At 40.0% G+C, this 23,703-nt stretch overlaps 1 protein-coding gene across 4 annotated transcripts in view; it reads right to left on the bottom strand.

Annotated features, from left to right (window-relative positions):
- Positions 1-6,608: 6,608 nt before the first annotated feature.
- The window catches only part of HDHD2 (haloacid dehalogenase like hydrolase domain containing 2), a 29,454-nt gene continuing 12,359 nt past the window's right edge, over positions 6,609-23,703 (bottom strand). For all 4 annotated transcript variants that reach the window (XM_080683668.1, XM_080683670.1, XM_080683667.1 and 1 more), the window contains exons 4-7: positions 22,738-22,822; positions 13,199-13,415; positions 10,579-10,642; positions 6,609-7,968 (exon numbers count right to left, since the gene is read on the bottom strand). In XM_080683668.1, coding sequence (XP_080539794.1) covers positions 7,865-7,968; positions 10,579-10,642; positions 13,199-13,415; positions 22,738-22,822 — 470 coding nt within the window. In that variant the 3' untranslated portion in view covers positions 6,609-7,864. The remainder of the gene's footprint in view (positions 7,969-10,578; positions 10,643-13,198; positions 13,416-22,737; positions 22,823-23,703) is intronic.

Here is a 23,703-nt window from a genome sequence, read left to right as displayed (position 1 = left end):
TAGAACAGTCATCCCCAGTCTCCCTGCTCTTAGGCTCCTCCACCTCTCCATATGGGTCATGAACAGCTAGAAGCATCTCCCTCAGAAACCCACATTTGAGAAGCATCCACTTTCAACTCCTGATAAATTCTGAGGGCTTCCACAAGTAACATCATCCTCACCCCCAACTAGAACTTATCTATAGTAAGTCACCATCTTTTCCTTGCCTTGTTTTCATCATCCCTGCAAGACAGGCTCCTCCTCCCAAGAAAAACTTGCGATAAATGGGACATTTTGGGTAGGTAAATATCCCAAAGGACTTTGTTTACCCTTTTACGCAAAAATAAAGCATGAGGGGGGACATTATTTTTAGTAGAATATTCTCAAATGCCTCTTAAAATGCAGTCATGAAAACTGTAGTCAAATTTAAAATATACCTTATGTAACAAATCCGAAGTAAACAACAAGATATTTTACCATAGGATATGCTAAAAAATACTTCATCATTAGCTGTTACCCTATGCCGCACTAGTGATACCTGATGCATAGGTCTCTGAAGTAAATGGCCGCAGGCTGCTAACTGTTCAATTTCCAACATCTGCTTCCTGTGCTTTTGGGTTAAATCCTTGGTCAGGCTGCCAGCTGACATTTCTTGTAGCTGTTAGTCCATTTGCTTGTGGCTACTACTGTCCTTTCTGATTTCATAAAATCCCAATTAGCTGGAACCTCTACTATTATTAATTTGCTGTGATTGGAAAGTAGGTAGGTTTGCACTGTATGTGTAGCTAACAGTGAACAGATAAAGGAACAAGAGACACTCTTATGGACATCCTTTGTAACCATATTTGGGCCCTTTTAGTGTACTGCCCATTCCTGACTCCTCTCAGGGTTAAGTGTGGTTTTGCCATCCCTCACAGTAAAGACACCCACTCTTCTTCCACTTCCAGAACCCCACATAGAGCCCACTGTGTACTGAACACATCTCTATGTCCTTCCTCCATTCCTTTTAAGAATCTCCAAGTTCATCTTGTAATACTTCCAACTTCATTCAATCACATAATCCTTCTCTCCTTTCTCCCTTGCAAAGATTGTCTCCAAATAATTATGCATGTGTTTCAGGTCACGCTTTTATTTTGGTGAGTTCTTTTTTAAAAGACGGTTTATATATTAAAATGACTTCCTGCTTTGGATGAAATTAAATGTAGCTTTTTCATCCCTCTGCCCTGTTCCTACCACACAAGTATGTCTTTCCTTATCATCCCAAATAGTCATGTTATGACGTTAGGTTAACTCAATAATCGGTGTTCACTGCAGAGCCAACTAGTGAATCAGGATTACAGTTTCTTTTTTGGTGACTTTTGTCTTACCTGGAATTAATAACTGCCCTTCCCCCGCCCCCACCCCCCCATTTGCTTAGTTTTCTAAGTATCTTTTTTTTTTTGCAACACATCCTCAGATCATTCAGTTACCTATCAGTATTATTTTCCAAATGGCCAAATATCAAATTTTCAAGGGGAAGGAAACCAAGGACCCCTGTAGTATAAGTGGACACGTGCCTAATTCCCATTGTCAGCCCTGCATCATCTCACCCTGGCCCACTATCACACCCACTGTCCCCAAGGCCTTAACTTTCATGGTTTCACTTTTTCAGAAAATAAACCTCTATTCTCCTGCCTAGGATGGGGATACTCATCTGGCTCTCAGGGTGTACAGGGTCTAGGGCTCCATTTTGTTTACCAGCTTTCAAATAATTCCTTGCTCTCAATCCTGCCTCACAACCCACTTCCTCTCTAGCTAGTACCTCCCAGCCCTGAGTTTTTGAGGTGGTTCTTCAGAATAAATTTTGGTTCTTTGCGCTGATTTTAATTATCAACACTGCATTCACTTACCATCTTCCAAATTCTCACACCCTCTCATCCACTGATATCTCTTCTACTGTTCTCTTGCAGGTTGTCTTCCTGGATTTATTCATTCTTTCTTCCTTTCTTCTTTAGTAAGGCTTTGAAAGAGACCACCTAACATATATGATTAATCCACTATGTTTATAGAATCTATGATTATTTTTTAAAAGTAGATTAAAAGCACATCTGAGTTTATAGGGATACAGGAGATTGGCCGGTTAATTGAAGGAAGAAAATGTAACCTAAGCCAACATGTGGTGTTTTCTTCTAAAGCAGAGGTCACAACTCAAATTCACTTAGGAACCTGGAATGTAATAACACATGAGTAAAGCGAGGGGGGTGTAAGACAAGGAAGAGTTGGGGACTACGGGAAAGTGGAGAGGGCCAAAACTCTCTGAATGGCAATAGTAACTCAGCTCCAACTGAATACAGAAATTCAGACCTAACCTTACCAGATCTTCCAATCTTCCGAGGAAAGCCAGTAATTGATCTGCACTTGAAATAGCTGACAGATGTTGACCCTACTCATCTAACATAACCCCCTCATGTTGGAAAAATTGGACAGATACATGCAAAAAAAATGAAACTAGACCACCAACTTACATCATATACAAAAACAAACTCAAAATGGATAAAGGACTTAAACGTATTATGGGAAACCATAAGAATCTTAGAAGAATCCAAAGGGAGCAAAATATCAGACACGTGTCATATATCTTTACACATATATCTAAGGAGAAAATAAACAAATGGGACTACATCAAAATAAAAGTGTCTGCACAGCAAAAGAAACCATCAACAAAACAACAAGAAAGCCCACTGCATGGGAGAACATATTTGCCAATGTTATCTCTGATAAGGGTTTAATCTCTAAAATTTACAGGGAACTCATACAACTTAACAAAAGGAAGATAAACAATCCAATCAAAAAATGGGCAACGGATCTAAATAGATACTTTGTGAAAGAGGACATAAGGAAGGCCAAGAGACATATGAAAACGTGTTCAAAGTCACTAATCATCTGAGAGATGCAAATCAAAACAACGAGGTACCGTCTCATATCTGTTAGAATGGCTATCATCAACAAATCAACAAATGACAAGTGCTGGCAAGGATGCAGAGAAAAAGGAACCCTCATACAATGCTGGTGGGAATGCAGACTGGTGCAGCCACTGTGGAGAACAGTATGGAGTTTCCTCAAAAAATCAAAAATGGAACTCCCATTTGACCCAGTAATGCCACTTCTAGGAATATATCCCAAGAAAATAGAAACACCAATCAGAAAAGATATATGCACCCCTATGTTCATAGCAGCACAATTTACAATAGCTAAGATTTGGAAACAGCCCAAGTGCCCATCAGCAGATGAATGAATTAAAAAACTGTGGTACATCTATACAATGGAATACTATGCTGCTGTAAAAAAGAAGGAACTATTACCATTTGCAACAGCATGGATGGACCTGGAGAGCATTATGCTAAGCGAAATAAGCCAGTTGGAAAAAGATAAATATCACATGATCTCACTTACTTGTGGAATATAATGAACAGCATAAACTGATGAAGAAAAATAGAGCCAGAGGGAAAAAATATTTTAGAATAGAAGTAATCCTGTTATTTGTAGGTTTTTAATATTTCCTACAACTTTTGTGATATTAGTACAGTTTTGGTAATATTATATTTAAAATCTTTTTTCTTGAAATATTGTTTATTGCATGTAATATTATATTTAAAACTAGAGGCCCGGTGCACGAAATTCGTGCATGGGGGGGGGGGTCCCTCAGCCCAACCTGCACCTTCTCCAATCCAGGAGCCCTCAAGGGATCTCCTACTGAAGGCTTAGGCCTGCTCCCGTGGTTCTCTGCTCTCTGTGCAGGCCTGCCTGCTCGACACCGCAGCGATGGGCAAGCAGGCCCTACTGTCTGCGGGGCCCGCTTGCCTGCTCACAGATTGCTGTGGTGATGGGCAAGCAGGCCCTGCTATCTGCTGTCTGTAGGGCTGCTTGCCTGCTCACCGCTGGTGGGACTGAAAGAATTGAGGGACTCCAACGGCAGGCAAGTGGCACAGCCACCCTCCCCCTGGGAATGGGGGACTCAGGCAGGGCTGAGGGGATTGGGCACCGCCATCTCTGTGATGGAGTGATCGTCAATTTGCATATTCCCTCTTTATTAGGGTAGTTTTTCTTGAAATATTAATGTTTATTGCATGTAAATGGCTAATTATTTTATATTTACAATCTGGTTATAGATTTATTTTGTACATTGTAAAATAATAACATTAATTATAAAATAAAATAACCCCTCACTCTTACTGGCTTTAGTCATCTTCATCACTTTATCAATATTTCTGTTGTATGTTTCATCTGCATACCTTACTCAAATGTTAACACCATGGTTGTGATACTTTTTACGCTGCTATTGAATGAATGAAACATTTGGCACTGGCAAAGCACTTAGCTCACTGCACATGACCTCCTCTCTGACAGGACTTATACAACCCCTTGAACTTGCCAGTGCCCTTTGCACTGTTAGATCTATTTTTATATGCATGGATTTCCCAACTAGAAGATATGCCTTTAAGGAGTGGGAGCTACATTCTGCTCTCTCTTCCTTAGTGCTTTACACACAATGGGCATTTAATAGTTTGATCTTCTCAGGCACAACAGCTAGTGAAACAAATAGGTGTTGAGATGTGTATGACATTAGAGTAAGCACTGAGAAAAGTAAGGTATTCAAATTGTTTAACAGATACATAGTTTAAATTATGATCAGTTCTGGTGCTTAGGTGCATTGCTCTGGTTGTCTATTATAGGTACCCAAAGACTTCAGTTTCATATTACAGGAATGATTGATCCAAAACCAATCGAACACAACCTGTGTTTTTTACTCACCTGTCCAACATGCTACTGTAATATTTAAATGTGAAATTAAGGGTGAGGAAACTTCTGACGTCCACAGCTACAGTTGTTTGATGGAATTGTTGCTTAGGGTGAGCTCCCTTTCCTTTCCTAGACATTACAATTGGCTCTGACAGAGGTAAAATGGTAGTAGAGCTATGCAAAACTAGCAGATTCTGGAGGTGTAAGTGAAGGTGCAACAAGCACGTGTCTCCTCCACTGGCCTCAGGCTTTGTCCTCCTCACCCCTAGCAAGGACCTGGCTCACAGCAGATACTCAATAACCATCTCCCGACAACGGGTGTTCTCTAATATCCTTTCTAGTCCTAAAATGTCACTTAGTCCCTATTCTGGACCCAGGACAGAATTACAGTAAACCTGATGCAAATATTGTCCCTGTGGTTAGTACCACAAGATAGCCCTTTACATGGGAGGGCTGAAAAATCTGCTTCATGAGGCCCAAGACAGACTAACCAGCTGAACTGGGAAAATTTATACTAACCTGGATCTAAACCAAGATTTTTATTTATTCTCATGAACCTGTGGACAGGTGGTTAGTGAGCCCTATATAATGTTTGCTAAATCAATAAAATATCAAACTGAGATGGTAATGGCCCACGGGACCAAACCAGAATGAAGCAAAGTAGAGAAGCCATTTCTCTTGCTTGGATGTTATGCTCAAGTGATCTCACCCTTCCTGTCACTCTATTTAATTCCTGGCCATCAGTGATGCCTACCTCTTTGCTTTGGCTCTAACCTGTCTCAAAAGCACTGGATCCATTATTTCCAAGTGTCTAAGGGGGCTTCCCCTATGGCAACAAGTCTAAAATGAATCTTATTTTGTTCTCCCTCCCCACAGCTATACCTTCTAACGTTAAATTCCTGTAATATTTACTGCTAGTTTTGTATTGGTTCAGTAACCATCTGAGTGCCTGTGTTGTAGCAGATATATTTTTTTAAAAAATGAGGCACAGCCCTGTCTGGTGGGGACAAGAGACGCGTGAAGACCTAAGTGTAATTTAGTAAGTGCTACGCGGCTCGAAGGTGGGAATGCCTTTCTCCATCCTGCAGTCAGGATGACATCACAGAGGACGAATGGAGTATTTATGTCTGTGTGTTTCCCTCAGCTCCTCCATGAGTAAGGGTCCTCCAGGCTAACTCCTTTTCTTACATGCTTATTTCCTAGTCTGGCATGTAACACAGCAACTAGTAAACAATCACTGATCCAGGCGCCCAGATGATAGGCCAAAGTTTAATGCAGCCCCTGCACCAGGCACCAAGCAGCACTCTACCCGCACACTGAGCTTCTCTGAGTGCAGCTGTGCTCCCAGGGAACTGAAATGTAAGAGAATGTCTTTCTTTCTTTCTTTCTTTCTTTCTTTTTTTTTTAAACTCTCAGGAAGACTTTCCCCATTGACGGAACTATAGAGAGGAATTCCACCAATCCTTTCCACATTGTTAAACATTGTGGATACTACTGCTATATCACCACCACCACCACCACCACCAATATCTAGCATTTTCTTGATTCTATTCTAAGTACCTAATGTATGAACATGAATTTAACCCTCACAACAAGCCTATGCGGTGGACATGACCGTTATCTCCATTTGTACAGATAAGGGAAAGGAGGTATGTGAGGCTAGATCACTTGCCCAGGATTACAGAACTAGTTACGTGCTGGTTAGGCTCCCAAATCTATGCTCTCTGCCACTCACTCTCATCTTTCGATCTGGGCTGGTGGTGGTCCTGTCACATCTATCTCTAGGATGTTTAGGTACCAAGTTGGAGCATCTGCTGAAACAAAAAGAGTAATCACCAAACTACCAAAAGGAGAGGAGGAGAGGAGCTGCCATTTATTTAGCTTTGCTCCCTCCCATCTAAGACCAAGCTGATATCTAAACAAGAATCAAAACCCAAAGCTCATTAACATCAGTGTGTGCTTCAATAAGGTGAACACTACAATGATGTACAATTACATGCTAATAATTCAATGCCCAAGAGTCCTGTAAAACAATTGCAAAGGCCCAGGATTATCACAGTATGCAAATGCACTAGGAAAATCATTACCTACTTAGTCCCCTTCATTTTGGTGGGTTTAACATGAGAAGAATAATCCATGCTACCAGACGCGATTTCATTTTACAGCTGTAGTAACCAAGTACATAAAAGCCTGAATCTGTCCCAATAGCTTCTAAAAGATTTTTCCCATAGTGTCAGAGGCAAAAATAATGAAATCTTGCAAATGTACAGTAAATAGGACCCTCGTGGACACTAACTTCAAAAATGCATGGTCTATAAGACATTAAAGGCTTGATTTTAGTTTCTGCACTGTTCCTGTTAATAACAATGTCTAATTAAAACATCTGTAAAATACTGATAGTTTTAATTTTACATAAAATTTCCAAAACAACTGTTACACAGTATAATAGGTATCTGCAATGAATAGGTTATTAATGGAAATATTATTTTAAATTAAAATCAGGTTCTAAATTTAAATTAGTCATCTCTGGCTAATGAAGAGAAAAAGAAGTCATCCGTGCTGGGAATAATACTGCAGATAATCTAGTTTTCAACATCCGTTAAAGCAAATTCATTCAATCACTTGGGCTAAAGGACAATTTATTTTGCTTCTTCTGACTTGTACTCCACTTGGCACTTCTGATGGGTTTCACAGCTGAACTGAATATTAAAACTATAGCGTAATGCATCTTTCAACTTCATTCACAATCTGAACCCACCCTTCCAATTTACCAGTGAGGAGACAGCCGAGAACTCGACTCCCTGCAGTAGCTTCTCCCTCCCAGCCCTGCCTAATCTGATGAATATTTAAAAAGGAATGGCATAAAATCTCAGCTTTCCCTTTCTTCAGGTCTCATCTTCTTTTACAAAATACAACAAAAGAGATAAGCAAGGCTTAGTGGCTAGCTGTATCCAATATCTTTCTTTCTAATTAGTGCACAATACAAGAGGGTTACACATCTCAGCGCTGGGGGCTGTGTCTGCCTGTGCTGGTGCTGAGTTGGTAAGGGATTCATTCCAGACGATGAAAAGCTGCGTTTCAAGTTGCTTCTGATTCACACAATGGTTCACAGTAGATGGTGTAGAATGTGGTCCACAGCATGAGGGAAACTCTCACACGTTAAGTGAGGAGGTGGACTAATTTTTTCTTCATCTGCTGCTCGGTATTTTCCTGAAATGGAAGTAAAGATAGTGAACGAAGGCTACTGCTAGAATGCCAGTGATCACAGCCTGTGGACACCTAGGCCACTGCAGAACCACCCTTCCAGTTACTCCAGAATTAGGGTCCATATCTCCCAAAGCACCTTTTACTGAGGCTTCAGGATGCAATGAGGCAATTCAAAGAAATATCACATTCAGCATTTTCCAGGCCTACCTCTAGCCATTCACAATTAGAGGTACTGGGTCACCTGACAGCTAAGGGTCCCTTCAGAACTCCACAGCTGATGAAATCATTTTCTACCCCCACCAGCCCTGAGGATAGAAATGGTGAGTAAAATCAATGCTTTTAAATGGAAGCCCAGACCCCACAGGGCAGAGGCCCTGTCAACTTCTGAGGGTGACTGCTGCCAAGCAGGAGCCCTATGCGCCTGGCAAATGAGAGCACCTGGGGATGGGGAAGGGAAGAGTGATGGATGATCATAGGCACGGGCCAGACCGTGTGCATGGCAGGGACTCAAGGGGCAGGACATTGCCCAACTCTCCCCAGACTCTTGAATTCAAGACACACAAATGAATGTCCCAACACAGCAGAGGCCCCATTTCACACAGTGGTCACAGAGAGCTTTTACCAATGAAAATCAGATGACTTGTGGTCCCTATTTCAACACTCTTCCTGGGTCCCACAGCCCTTCGGAAAGAGCCCTAAAACTCCATGGTTACCTAGCAGGCCACTGACATGGGCCCTAGCAGCCCCATCACCCCGGCATGTGCACTTGTCACAAAGCTGCAGTCCTAGACTGGACCTGGCTCTTTTGAGGACCTTCACACCTGCTATTCTTTGCCTGGAACATTCTTCTCACCTGACTATCACCCTTATGCTTCAAGTCAGAGTCCATATTCCATCCAAATTAGATCCCCTCCCTGTTATTCTCTCTTAGTGCCCCGTTTTTTGCCTCCACGATATTTATAACAATTTATAATTATTTATGTATTTGTTTAATGTCTGACTCACACCTGAGATTATTAAACTCTCTGAGAGTAGGCACTAGGTCTCTTACATTCCCCAATGTACCCTCAGCACCTGACATAATGACTAGCACATTCCACAATTAATTTTTAAGAATGGAAGGACAGCCCAGCAGATGTGACTCAGTGGTTGAGCTTCAACCTATGAACCAGGAGGTTGCGGTTCAATTCCTGGTCAGGGCACATGCCTGGGTTGCAGGTTCTATCCCCAGTGCAGGGTGTACAGGAGGCAGTTATCAATGATTCTGTCTCATCATTGATGTTTTTATCTCTCCCTTTTCCTTCCTCTCTGAAATCAGTACAACTATTTAAAAAAGAATGGAAGGAAAGAAGGAAGGGAGGGAGGGAGGGAGGAAGAAGGGATGGGAAGATATTAATTAAAGAACTTATATGCATATATGCATAACCCATGGACATAGACAATAGTGCAGTGAAGGCCTGGGGGGGTGGGGAAGGGTATAGAGTAGAGGGGGTAAAAACAGAAGAAAGAGGAACATCTGTAATACTTTCAACAATAAAGATTAAAAAAATAATATAATAAAATAAAATAAAAGGGAGAGAAGAATTGCAAACACTGCTTCAGCTGAGGTCTTGAGGAAGAGGCCAACTGCCATGTAGCTACCCTGGCTGCCTCTGACTTCTCCTTGCTCTCCATTCCTTTTTCTGTGGTCTCTGCGATTCATGCTTCTGCATTTTCCAGTATTCTCTGCCTAAATGCAGCTCCCCCAACAACAGACCCACCATTTTCTACAATTCCTTGTTTTCTACAACTATTTCTTTAAGAGGCTTTGCCCAACAAACACAAAGCCTAAAACCCCCGTTCCACACCTTTGCACTGAATGGTTGAAGATGCTTTTTATCTTATTGACTGTGAATTCCTATAGAAGAGGAGCCAGCATCAAATGTACAAAGGTAATTAACATATACCTCACTCACCTTAGCGTCTTCGAGGTACCTGTCCACAGTACGCAGCAAACTACTGCTAGTTTTATTCTCAAGCTTAAATCCCTTTAAGGATTAACTCCTTTGCAAGGTTTCTACTTGGTCTCATAGGTGTAAGTTAATGACTAACTATTGCTCTATCACCTAATCCCTGCACCCCATGGTCTAAGGGCAAATATGTGAAAGGCAAGTTTCTTGGCCATGTTGATAAGGGCTCGCAGAATGCTTTTGCATACGCTGGCCAGCAAGTTGGCTTTCTACAAAGTACAAATTGACACAGTGGCTTATATATGTATGATAGCCCTAGTACCTCCCACTGTGTCAGGCATACAGCTGGTGCTCAATAATGTTGGCTGAGTGAATGAAGCAGGCCACCATCACTCCTGCCTGACCCACTCACTGTGGCAGTCTGTGCTTTCCTGGATGGATAAGTGAATGGGCTTCCTGATCTTCCTAGTATTGCACAGCATGGGCCCTCCCTCCCATGTGTTTTTTTCCTGTAATCCTAAGACCATTTTATTTCTGCTTTGTGGCAGAAAGAGAATTACAGTGTCCAGTGATTTGGCTTTGCCATTTCTGTAAGAACTTTCCTTTAAGGAACTCTGTATTCCACCATCCTGTTTTAAAGAAGGCTTATACAGAAGATACATACCAGTTTTTACTAAGATGCCCAGCATGCCAACATCCTGAGCCCCACCAACATCATCCCTGCAATCCTAGAAAGCACAAAGAAAGCATTTAGTACCAGGTCTTCAATTTACTTGCTGATAAAACCCGACCAACCAACTGATTTGACTTATTAGGCTGGGATGGCCAACTGTAACCCCATGTTTGTTTGTTTTTTTAATGAGAGATAGGAAGATGTAAAAATGGGTAAATTCACATGTAATAGTCTGAGGCAGCACACCATTTGGAAAGGGAAGTGTTATAGAGGTGGAAGGTGTACAACAGAGCAGTCATTCTAGTACCAAACACAAAGAGCACAGTCACAATTCTTCAATTTTGCCACATGTGTGCATTAATCTTCTCCCAAAACAGATCATGGGAAATGCATTCTATCCATTTGGCAGCTTTTAAGGTGGATGATCCAACTGCAAACAGTGAGTGAACTAGACTCAGAAGAAAGCTTTTCTGCCGCCCATCTTCTTACCTAATAATAGACAAACATGTAAATTGACCGTACCTCCGCTACACCCACAGCCAATCAGGAGTATGCAAATTAACCCGACAAAGATGGAGAGTTAATTTGCATATGCAGGCACAGAGCGGCAGGGAGGGGCGGGATGTCTGCTATGAGGCGGAGGGGGGCGGTGGAGGGAGCTACAGGAGCAGTGCTCTGGCGGGGAGCGAGGACTTGCAGGCTCCCAGGTGACCGGGAGCGAAGCCAGGGGAAGGAAGGCCTATTCTTGCACGAATATCGTGCAACGGGCCTCTAGAGTAATATATTATCCTTACCTTCCATCTGATTGTCCCTAACAGCTGCAATCAAGTCAAATCAGTATGTTTAGACCAGCCGTGGGCAAACTACGGCCCACGGGCCGGATCCGGCCCGTTCGGCTGTTCTATGCGGCCCGCGGAGCCAAAAGAGCGGAGGGTTCTCTTGCTCTCCCCTCCGCTCCTTTACTTTGAATTTATATTAGTTCACACAAACACTCCATCCATGCTTTTGTTCCGGCCCTCCGGTCCAGTTTAAGAACCCATTGTGGCCCTCGAGTCAAAAAGTTTGCCCACCTCTGGTTTAGACCGTGGGACTGTCTGACATTCACTTCACACTTGGGAATAACAGATCAGTTAGAAAAGGAGGTCCTCTTTCCAATTCTTACTCACGATGGGGATGAATATGCTTAGTTGATTGTGATGATAAACACAAGGTAATAAAATCCAAGGACTGGGAGAAACATCAAGGAAATCAATCCTGCTATCTCATATATATAAGCAAGGTTCATTCAGATCATGCCTGAAGAAAATATTTTTCCATTAAAATCATTAATATTATTCAACAACAGCCCTTGGAAATGAATTTTAGAAAGTCAAAATCTTCATTCAAAGTCTGACTTAAAATCTTTTCTGTTGCATCTAAACTTTCCCTGTTGAAGCAGTGAAGATGGGGGAGTGGAAGAGAAGGAAGAAGGGAGGTGGGGAAAAGTAGACAAAGAAAGGGAGGGAAGAAACCGCCACTCTCTGGGATAACAAAGGACCCTGCACAAAGCTTCTATTGCATGCCTTTCCTGCCTCCCACCCTGTCCCAAAACCAGTATCTCCTGGGATAAAAAACTCCAATAACCACTTTTCAAACACATATCTGCCTAGGAAAGTCAGATAAAGACTTGCCAAAAGGACAGATGTGACTGAAAAGATGGCTTCTGAAAACAATACCAAGTTCAATGACTATCCTATTCAGTGTGAGGTGAACACACACCGAAGTGGAAGAGGGTATCAGGAGAACCGTGAAACACTTGCACGATCACAAGTTAAGAAAGCAAGAGATCTACAGTTTGTCTTGGCGGGCATCCAGAGCCTCAAGTTTTACTTCCAGCTGTGCCACTAATTAGCTACAGGAATGGAGGCATGCAGACTTCCGGCTCCATTTTTCAGTTTCCCTGTCAGAAAATGGAGATTCGGACCAAACAATCTTGATGGTCCCTTCCAGCCTAACAAGTTATTATTTATAACTAAAATATACTAGTAATCACTGCCACCTATTTAACACAAGGCAGTGTGCTTTCTAGCTCCTTCTTCCTCATGGCACACGTGGATGTTTCCCCAGGACTCTAGAGTAAACTGACAAGGTGCTCACAGCTAGTCTCCAAATGTCCAGACCTGCCACTCAAAGGGCTGAGGCAATCAATACCTGTAGCTCTTTGTGACACATTGGGAAGTTCATCCATATAGCATACATTAAGAAAAAAATCAATAATGGTAGAATTCTTTAGGTATAGGTTGTTCCCTGCATAAGTAATATTAGAAAAATCTAAATTTCTGTAAAGTTTTCTTTAAAAACACATATCAAACATTTGACTGACTTGCATTTAATGGTCTTTTGAATTATATATATCTCATTAAACTATAGAGAATGTCAGAAATCATCAAAATGTCAGTTCTTTAGAAGAATACCACTACACATCTACCTGAAGCCTGACTTAGAGGCAGCCATTTCTCTCCATCTGATGTCGTCAGCAGCAGAGTCTGTTGGGTGTGAAGCAGTGCTTCCAAGCTGGCTCAGCTCAGCATGGCAGGTGAACTCAGGGCATTTCCTGGGCTCTTCTACTTACGTCTCCTATCATGACGGCCTCCTCAGGTTCACAGCCAGTGCCCCGCAGTGCTTCCAAAAAGAATGTCTTCTCTGGTTTTCCCACTACTGTGGCTTTGGTATCTGTGGCATACTCCAAAGCAGTCACAAATGGTCCGGGCCCCAGGGCTAAGCCATCTTTCCTCTTGTAATACCTGGCTTTGTGGATTGCTATCAGAGGTGCCCCATCCAGGAGTAACCTAAAGAGACAGAGAAAATGGAGACTGGCTAAAAGCAAGGCCTTTATGACTGGAAAAGAATGTCAGACTTACAAAGTGGTTTTACAGTCTTCACATTCACAGAAACAAAGAGTTTCTTATTAACTTTTAATGACTTGCTATCTTCTAATGAATTCTCTAAGAACTGCTGGGAATTAAACTCAAATACACTGAAGAAAGGTGATAGATTATTAAATTTGGGATTGCTTCAACCTTTTACCTTTAGAGGTTTCAGACACTTTACCCGAATCACCAGGGAAAGAGAATTAAGAGAAGTAAAGCTAAATAAGACACTCAAGGGAAGAAGCTTAACTTAATGAGACAAGTTGTTTCAACCTTCCCTAATGGTAAGCAGGAGGCTCTTGAGCCCTTTCCAGTATCACAACTGTTGCTGCAGTGACACATTCAGCTAACTCCTAAATAACTGACTTCCTGTTTTCTCTACTCCAATATGTAAGTTTCTTTCTAATTCAGAACTTTAATAGAGCATTTTACAAACACCTTCTGCTTGTACCTTTACGTCTTCATTCTACCTTTTGACTGCTTCTGACATTACTTTGCAAATCAGGCCATCTTCCCTGAAGAACACACCAACAAGGTTTAAGGGAGAGCCTTTACTGCCACATCTCTTTTGTTGTCCTGATATTAGGATAATTATTCTCATACCAAACAAAGAGCACAAAGCATTTTACCATTAATTTGATAACCAATCTCTACATATAGTTAAGAATCCTCATTAGTGACTTAGGCAAAACATAAAACAAACCCAAAAGACCCCACCAACAACTTCTTAATACTCACCACCCAACCCCCATCCAAGAAAATCTGCCATCCATCCCAACGGTGCAGCCTGTAGTCTCATAGCAAAAGAGTCACACCAATATTATCATCTAATGGAATGCAGGACATGATACACTGAAACTGCTTTTAACCAATGTAATGAATGATCTCACAAAGTTTAATTTACTTTAAGCCATCTACTTAGTTAAAATATTTAGTATGTCCATCGAGGAAGAATTCATCACATCTTACCCTTCACAATTATGAGTAATTAAGCGCTCAGCTATGAAAGTGCTAAATTATTTTTGTCGGTGGGCATGGAAATGCCTTCCTGTGGGATATGCAGAATTCAGACATTTATGATTAAATATTTTATTAAGTAAAAACCAATACTGGACTATTACAGGGCCATTCTGTTAGTTACTACAAATTGCTCACAGCACAGGATAGATCCTTCAAATTTATTCACTAATATTAATACAAGTTTATTTCTTAAAGCAGACCTTAAAATCTAGCTGTTAGGAAACCTGAAAAAGCCACTATGCTGGCCTTAAAGAACCACAGCTGATAGCAATGAGATAATAATGGGTGATTTATCTATCTCCCTTCTTGTCACCCGCCCCCAATCCCATTTATTTGCTACTCTACCACGGAACTGGAATTCTTTATGCAACAGACCTCAAAATTGCTTTCCACTTACATAGCTAAACTAAAAACTCATTTGATTTGGCTTTGTTAATATTTTATTATGTATTAACTGGGGATAAGACTTATCAGCCTGATTGATGTGTGTACTCAATTCCCAGGCAGTGCTTTAGTGCCTTCCCTGAAAGGGCTGAGACTGTGGGCTCCTCTACATGTCTCTAAATGGAACTGGACTACACGAGGCTGGAAAAGATAGGCATCTCTCGGGGAAGTGGTTCCTGCTTCTATCATCCTCTGCACAGCATAAGCTTTACCGAGTCTTTGAAGAGCCAAGCATATTTAGGACAGACTGAAAGGTAAACATTTTCTAGGACACAGATTAGAAGAACTTTTATAGTTAAACTAGTGGCCCAGTGCACGAAATTTGTGCACATTAAAAGGGAATTAATTAGAGGAAATATTTTAATATTGCTATTTGCCCTTTCTCAACAATAGAAGTGTCAGAGATGAAAGAAAATTAGTAAAATGTATATGAAAATCTCCCTTCTGTCAGAGTCTGGAGTGTGCCACAGAGTCAAGTCCCCGCCCACCTGCGTGCGCCTCGAACCCAGAGTCAAGTCCCCGCCCATCCGCATGCGCCTCGAAATCGTGTGAGACACAGACCCGGCCAGCCCCACCCCCATCAAGCCCCGCAGGGTGGAGGGCGCAGCCTCAGGTCCCCCGGCCCTGGTGCGAGGGCATGACGACCTTTGCATATTAGCTCTTTATTATATAGAAGGCCATTTTTTCAATACTTGGGAGTGTTTTTTATACCTACTAGACAGGGCAGCAAAGGGTTGGTTGTTTTTGACACCAGAAATAACGTATCAGAAGGAAATATTCTGATAATTTTCTGTCTATATCTAACTATAAAACCACCAAAGTGCAAGAAGCAAGGAAAAAAGGGCACAAAGGCCTGATGCAAAAAACGCTGGCTGTGATTTCCATGTGGGCAATGGAACAAACTGAAAAATCCTAGTGAGGGGCACAGCCACAACAGAAACATCTCAGGCAAACATCTAGTTCAGTGGTTCTCAACCAGGGGCAGTTTTGCTCTCCAGGGACATCTGGCAGTGCCTGAAGACTTTCTGGTTGTCACAACTGGGGAAAGAGGGGTGCTACTCGCATCTAGTGGGTGGAAGCCAGGGATGCTGCTAAACATCCTACAATGTATAGTACTGCCTCCACCCAGCCCCACGGTATTTTCTGGTCCAGAATGTAGTGTCCATACTTCTTAAAATAGGTATCAGCAAATCACTTCATGTGGGCCTAGGTTTCTTATTAATGAAGGGACTAAACTATCAGGATTTTTCAACCTTAGCACAACTAGACATTTGACAAAATGAACTGACTCTATCAAAATTAAGAACATCATGTTCTCATACTTTAAGAGCACAAAAAGGCAGGGATAAAATATCTGCAATATATATATATATATATATATATATATATATATATATATATATATCCAACCAAAAACATGTATATATAATGAGTTCCATCATATATACAAATCAGTAAGAAAAATACAACCCAATCAGAAAAGGTAAAAGATTTGAATGGGCACACTGCAAAGAAGTTATCCACTGGTCAATAAGTACATGGAAATGTTTCAATAACATTACTCACCAGGGAAACACAAACTAAAACTCAGTAAAATACCACTATACACACCAAACAGAATGGCTGCAATTACATAGACTGGTCAGAGACTGGTGGGGATTTGGAGTAACTGAAATGCACACACATTGCCAGTGGGAATATATGACTTGCTATAATGACTTTAGAAAATTGTTCAGCAATATTTACTAAAGCTAAACAAGTACTTATTACCCAGTAATTTCACTACTCTACAGACCTAAGAGAAATTAGCACATATATCCCCCAAAAGACATGTTGAAGAACATTCATAGCAGCTTTATTCATAACAGCCCAAACTGGAAACCATCCAAATGAACAATAAATAAATTGTGGGACAGTCATACAATAGGCTACTACACAACAAAAATAAATAACAATACAACAAGAAAGTACTGCTACCCGCAACAACTTGGATAAATCTCAACAACAGACAAAAATTATACAATTGTATGATTTAATTCATATGAAGACCAAAACTGGCAATCCTGACAGGAGTCAGTAGTGTTACCGTAAGGAAAGAGTGTACTACAAGGCAGGAAGCCTTCTAGGGTGCTGGAAATGTCCTAGATCTTGATCAGAGGGTTACACAGATATATATCTATGTGTAAAATGCTATTGAATTGTATACTGACAATTTGTGTACTTTACTGTGTATGTTACAGATTAATAAAAAAAGTAACAGAATATATTTATGTGGCTTTTTAAATTGCAAATTTTATTTAGAGTAGCAAAAGTTGCCTTGATCGTATAACAATATCCCCAAATTAAAAAATAAGAGCAGTTAGTGACAGATATTAAACTCAATTCTGTATTCTGTGGATTTCAAATAGGCATATAAAGTGGTTCTCTTGCATAAACTAATGGAATACTTTAAACAACTCAAGTTCTTAAGTCTTAAACAATTTCTCATAGTCTGGACTTGAATTAAGAAACTGCAAAGCATTAGTCAGTACTTTCAAAATGGATAAAGCCCACAGAAATATTTCTAATGTGAGTCCTGCTGTCACACTGTTCTGGAATTCCTCATGCTCAGGACTCTAAGTACTTAGAAAAGATGCAGGAGTTTCTGTACAAATGCAGTAATAATTGAAGTCATAGTTGTAGACTTTTTTTTCTCCCCTTCTCTTCTTCCCTTTCTAAGGAATTGAATATATTGGAGCAATTAACTTTTAATTTTTTTTTCTTGAGGAGATTGGAAAAGAAAAGCAATCTAACATTCCACAGGAACCATTTATGGTGATAAGAATCTCCTCCTGAAAAACAAAAAAATTAATTTCTGCACATCTCTAAGACTTTTCGAGGATTCTCACACCTTGTAATAATTATAGGAAAGAAATCATTAACTTCAAAATTAAGTCATTTTGAATCTTCAAAACATTGCTCTTAAGCAGCCTTTCACCTCTTGCATTTAAATGTGAAAATTGTGATGTTACTTATTTTTAGGCAGAATAACTTTTGTTTGTTTGTTTTGTTAATCCTCACCCGAGGATATTTTTCCATTGCTTTTTAGAGAGAGTGGAAGGGAGGGGGAGAGGCAGAGATAGAGAAACATGGGTGTGAAATAGACATATTGATTAGTCACCTACTACATGGGCCTGCAACCGAGGTAACGTGCCCTTGACCAGAATGGAACCCGGGACCTTTCAGTCCTCGGACCATGGCCCTACCCACTGAACCAAACTGACTGGGGCTGGAATAATATTTTAAATAAGCTCCTCTAGAAGCTGGAGAGCAGTTGCTCTTAATTTATTTTAAAAACTTGAACTTTCCCTAGGTTAAGCTATTCCATGCAGTTTTTCCTCAAAATTCCTTTGATCCAACAACTATACTTCTGAAAAAATTTTAAGGAACAAACATAAATATTGCTTAACTAATGTTCTCAAAGGTGTATTTTTTTTAAGTTACCTTCAAAAACCTGGAAATAACCAACAATAAGGAATATGGCTATTCAACTAATAGCACTTCTGAGAGTGGAATATGCTATGGGAATCAACGATGTTTTAGAAGAATATTTAAGAATATGGAAAAACATGCACAACATATTGTTGGGCTTTTAAAAAGCAAATTACCACATAGTATACATACACAGTATATATAGATTCTCATTTTTTGCCTAAATAGATATATGCATGGAAACAAACTAGCTAGATGGAAGAATTTTGTTTATTCTCTTTTGAGCATATACAATTTTCCACAATGAAGACATATTACTTTTGTGCTGCGATATTTTTTTAATCTTGTTAATGCTAAGTTCAAATTAAATTATTAAGTGATCGGCTTGCCCAGGTAGCCTTCTTCCTAACAGAGATCATTAAATTTAGTTGTAATTGGTCCATTACTAAAATGCTCAAGCTTAGGACTTCTATCTGAGGCCAGAAGATGAAAAAGACCTTGCTACAAGCTTGTACCACAACTGTGAAAACGAATACACCAGAGCTATAGATATTCATATTGATGAGTCATACAGTATTACTAGGGAAGAAAGCAATTCATAAGTGAAGTATAAAACATGCAAAATAATACCACATACTGTCTAGGAATACCTATATATGTGTTATAGTATTTAAAAAATGCATGTAAATGATAAACACAATTCAGAATCCTGATAACTTTTGGGTCTTGGGTGATAAAATTGGGGAAGGATATGCAGGGATATCACATATGTCAATAATTTGTATTTCTGGAACGGCTTGATAGGCCTAAGGATGTTTGTTATATTATCCCTTGTATATTTTAGTAGTAGGTAAAAGGAAAAAAGACACCAATGGCTCTTAGAATTTAAATGTTTTCTAGAATCCAACCCCCCAAAACATGTCTATTTCTTCTTTAAAATCAATCTCTAGAATGCAGTATCCTCAATTCATTCTAACACTTAGGACATATTTATAGCCCGATTGTACTATGCATTTTTGGGGGCCTACCCATTTGAAATAGTAAATAAGAGGCAGTGTAATGTGGAAGGCTAATGCATCCACCTGAGGGCAACAGGCCTCTGAAGCTGGTATTCAAGGCAGCTATGCCATGGGGTTTAAAATCCAATGTTTATTCTCATTATCAACCTGAACAGTAATTTAACTAATCGGTGGTTCATTTGAGATGTCTATATTTGCCACTTACAATCCAAACAGCTGTAGTCACTGGTTGGAAGGCACAGTCTCTGTGGAGACATCAATATGCAAAGAAGGGCAAGACCTAAAATCCTTCTGTTAACTCTCCACCCAGCTGTTAAGTGCATTTGTGAAATTAGAGTTGACCTATAAGTGCACTGTAATGCTTCAAAGTGTAGTGTTTAAAAAAATCAATATGGTTAGGGAAGTGTACTAATTAGACAGCATCCGAGCAATTATAAAGTCAGTATTATGTCAACATACATTTTTATTACCCTGAGCCTAGCATTCATCTAAGGCAGAGACCTATTAAATATGTCCTTCCCAAATTACTAGCTAAAATCAATCAATACCTTCTCCTTGAATTCTGTGGTTAAAGAAATGAATAAAAGATAGTAGGAGTAAATTCGGAAGTAGGTTCTCTATTTCAAATGAAAACCAATTTTTGGAATAGCTGTAAACCTTACTTAAGGAGCAGGTGATATAATACTGCCCCCACACCAACCCCAAGAATCCACAGAATAACTGAAGTAGGTGAAGCAAAAGAAATTTTAACACCACATACCCCCACATATATCTTCACGCATGTGGCACAGCAGTGGACCTCCAAATAATAACTACAGTAAGCGGATACTGAGCAACTATAAAAAGCGAGTATGTTACTTTTAAACAAAGGCTAGACTATCACAATGACTAAGTGCATTAAGTAGCCGTAGTTTCCATTAACTGAGGCTCTAAAATGCACACAGGGAAAAAGGTGCTATTTCTGGCCACACAGATTGTACACGAGGACAGCCATTTTCAAGATTAACAGTAAATAATGTGCCCAGCTGTGTGAGCTTTGTAGTGACTCTAACAGCCGTGGGCTGGATCCGGCCCGTTTGGCTGTTCTATCCGGCCGGCGGAGCCGAAAGAGCGGAGGGTTCTCTTGCTCTCCCCTCCGCTCCTTCACCAGCAGCAGTGTTAACATGGCAACGTCGGGAAACAAGCTGCAGCTCCTTCTTCTGAGTGGGCGGATTTATATCTGCCCATTCAGTAGAAGGAACAACCTCTCAATCTTCCAGAGGCTCCTTGTAATGCCCACGGATGCGTCCCCGACATCACCCTGGGAATGCGTAGACACGTTATCATGGTGATGTAGGGAGACACGCCCCTGGAGAGCACAGTATCAAAGCATTAGCTAAAAAGGAGACCAACAACACTGTTCCCACTGAAGTTGATGTTTTAAAGATCAAAAACCTTTCAACCCAGTCTACATTGCCATCTACATCTACATCCTGGGCATAATTTGGAAGTTGCACTAAAGAAAATGTTTAATTTACTGTTTACACATTTTGTTCTTTTCTATTTGTTTTAGTTTTAAATTATTTTATTATATTTAAGCTTAATTTGAAAGGCTTTTGTACCTTTCCTTTGTTAGGCAATTTTATTTTGCCTTTGCCATCTTCAATATAAGGTATGTTATTGTGCTATGATTCCTCCATTTTTTGAGTTTCAAATTATAATAATTAGTGTTTACATTCTTCTTGTTAAAATGTTTGAAATGAATAAAACCATTGAAATAATAATAAAAAAAAAGACCGTACCCTTTTATGTAATGATGTTTACTTTGAATTTACATTAGTTCACACAAACACTCCATCCATGCTTTTGTTCCGGCCCTCCGGTCCAGTTTAAGAACCCATTGTGGCCCTCGAGTCAAAAAGTTTGCCCACCCCTGCTCTAGGACATATACATCAATAAATGAATTCTACATGAAATATAAGTTCGAGTGATTCTTGTATATCTTTCTACTGTAAGAAAATGATGTTTTTATAGCATTCTTAAAGTTAAATACCAAAAATTCATCAACTTACTTAAAAAAAAGTTTTAAGCTAGTTCAATGTATCCCTATATAATATTTTGAGCTACTTGTCATAAATTCAAAGACAAAGTATACTGTTTAATGGTTTGACAAGCAGTAAAAGACAAGATAAGATGAAAGATGAAAAAAATCCAAGGGAAAAAGTCACAATCTCACTGTAGACCAGATTTGTAAGTAAATTCTGATCCAGTTTATCTTAGGGAGTATGAGAACCAGTATGCAGTCTGCCCTTTGTAAGCAGCAGCAAAAGTTCATTAAAGTAAAATGCACACATAACTGAAGATTTGTAACAGTGTATGTGTTAGTTGTGTTTCCCCCAATTTCAACCAACAGACACTGGAGCATCTCCACTTAGATGTCCCACATGCCAAACAGCCCCAACCTGCACTTATCGCCTCCGGGACCCACACAAGGAGTGTTCTCCATCACATGTGCCCAGGTGAGAAATATGATGTCCTCCCTGACTCACTGCCCTTCTTCACTTCCTAAACTCAATCACTCATCAAGTCATGTTGATACTACCTGAATCTGGTTTTCTTCATCCCTACTACTATTCCAGTTCAGACTACCATTATCACCCATAGTATAATTTCTTTGAAAGTATGGTCAAATGCATGGATTCTCACTGGAGGAAGAGTCACGTTTACTGTTTTGGGGGGCATTAGCCTTGATGCTGTTTTCTGTTAGAAATTGGCATATTCAGTGGAGAATTATAGGAGCGATGATAAAAGATAAAACTGCTAGCTTTAAGAGACACAATTTTATTATGGATTTCTGCTCCAGAATACTGATTCTATAAAAAACAAACAAACCAAGATTATCTCATCTTAACATATTGATAATTTTTTTAAACTAAGCAGGATAATAATCCTATATAATAGAGGTAATATGCAAATTGACCCTCACACCCTCACAAGATGGCTGCCTATGACCTTGGGATAGGGCTTAAACCGGCAGCTGGACATCCCCCAAGGGGTCCCGGATTGGAGAGGGTGCAGGCTGGGCTGAGGGGACACCCCCTCCCGTGCACGAATTTCATGCACCAGACATCTAGTAAGTAATATTTGATGTTGATCTTGAAGTGATTTTGAAGATGTGTGTCCTCGTGTACAATCTAGGTGGTTAGAAAGTAAAACATGTATAACCTAACATGACAAAGATTCAAGAAGGGAAAGAAGGAAGTATATGTCCAGATGAAAAATAAAAAGCTAAATAGCTAAAGACTCACCGGAATGCTTGATTCAGAGTTTGATAATGAAAATGTTCTGGTGCCAATCCTATGACCACAGCATTAGGATCACTTGTTTGTATTCCTGGGAATGGAAAAATATGATTGTTGAAAAATGCAATTAAAAGTAATGTTACATTTTATAATAAAGATTTTTAGTAAATCAAGTACAAATTTTTATTGTAGCAATAATCTGAAGTTTAAGAGATTATCCTGCCCTGTGTACTTTGGCAATAGTGAAAGAGATACTTAAAGAAAGAAAAAGGCCGAAACCGGTTTGGCTCAGTGGATAGAGCGTCGGCCTGCGGACTGAAGGGTCCCAGGTTCGATTCCGGTCAAGGGCATGTGCCTTGGCTGCGGGCACATCCCCAGTAGGAGGTGTGCAGGAGGCAGCTGATCGATGTTCCTCTCTCATCGATGTTTCTAACTCTCTATCCCTCTCCCTTCCTCTCTGTAAAAAATCAATAAAATATATTAAAAAAAAAAAAAAAAAGAAAAAGTTCTCCTAGTATTTTTGCATATTGCTTTTGCATGGTTTTACAGCTACTCATTAACTAGAATCTGAGTTGAAACTTGTCACCTGATGTTCTCAAACAAGTAATTTCTAACTCCAAAAAGCTTTACTGATTACAATCAACAAGAACAGCCATGAATTCCCTATGAGCTATCAGATCAATAGCAACTGATGAGGAAATGAAAATCTAAGAGGCAAGGGAAATTAGACACTCTAATTGACAGCTGAGGTTAACATATTCATGATAAACATGGAATGCACTGTAGACTGCTATTTTCTACATAATGTCTCATCTACTTTTAGTGTCACAAATATTACTCCATAATTTAGGGATATTTTAAGGCCATGGTACCTGCTAACAAGACTTCAAATATGACAACCAAACAAGTATATTCACCAACACAGTTACTAAAGGTCAGAAGGTTCTGTAGATTACCCGTATGCCAATTCCT

The sequence above is a fragment of the Plecotus auritus genome (assembly GCF_963455305.1).
Source record: "Plecotus auritus genome assembly, chromosome: 8".
In the NCBI taxonomy this organism is placed as follows: domain Eukaryota; kingdom Metazoa; phylum Chordata; class Mammalia; order Chiroptera; family Vespertilionidae; genus Plecotus; species Plecotus auritus.
Note: the sequence above shows the minus strand (reverse complement) of the source record. Positions and strands in the feature narration are given on the sequence as shown.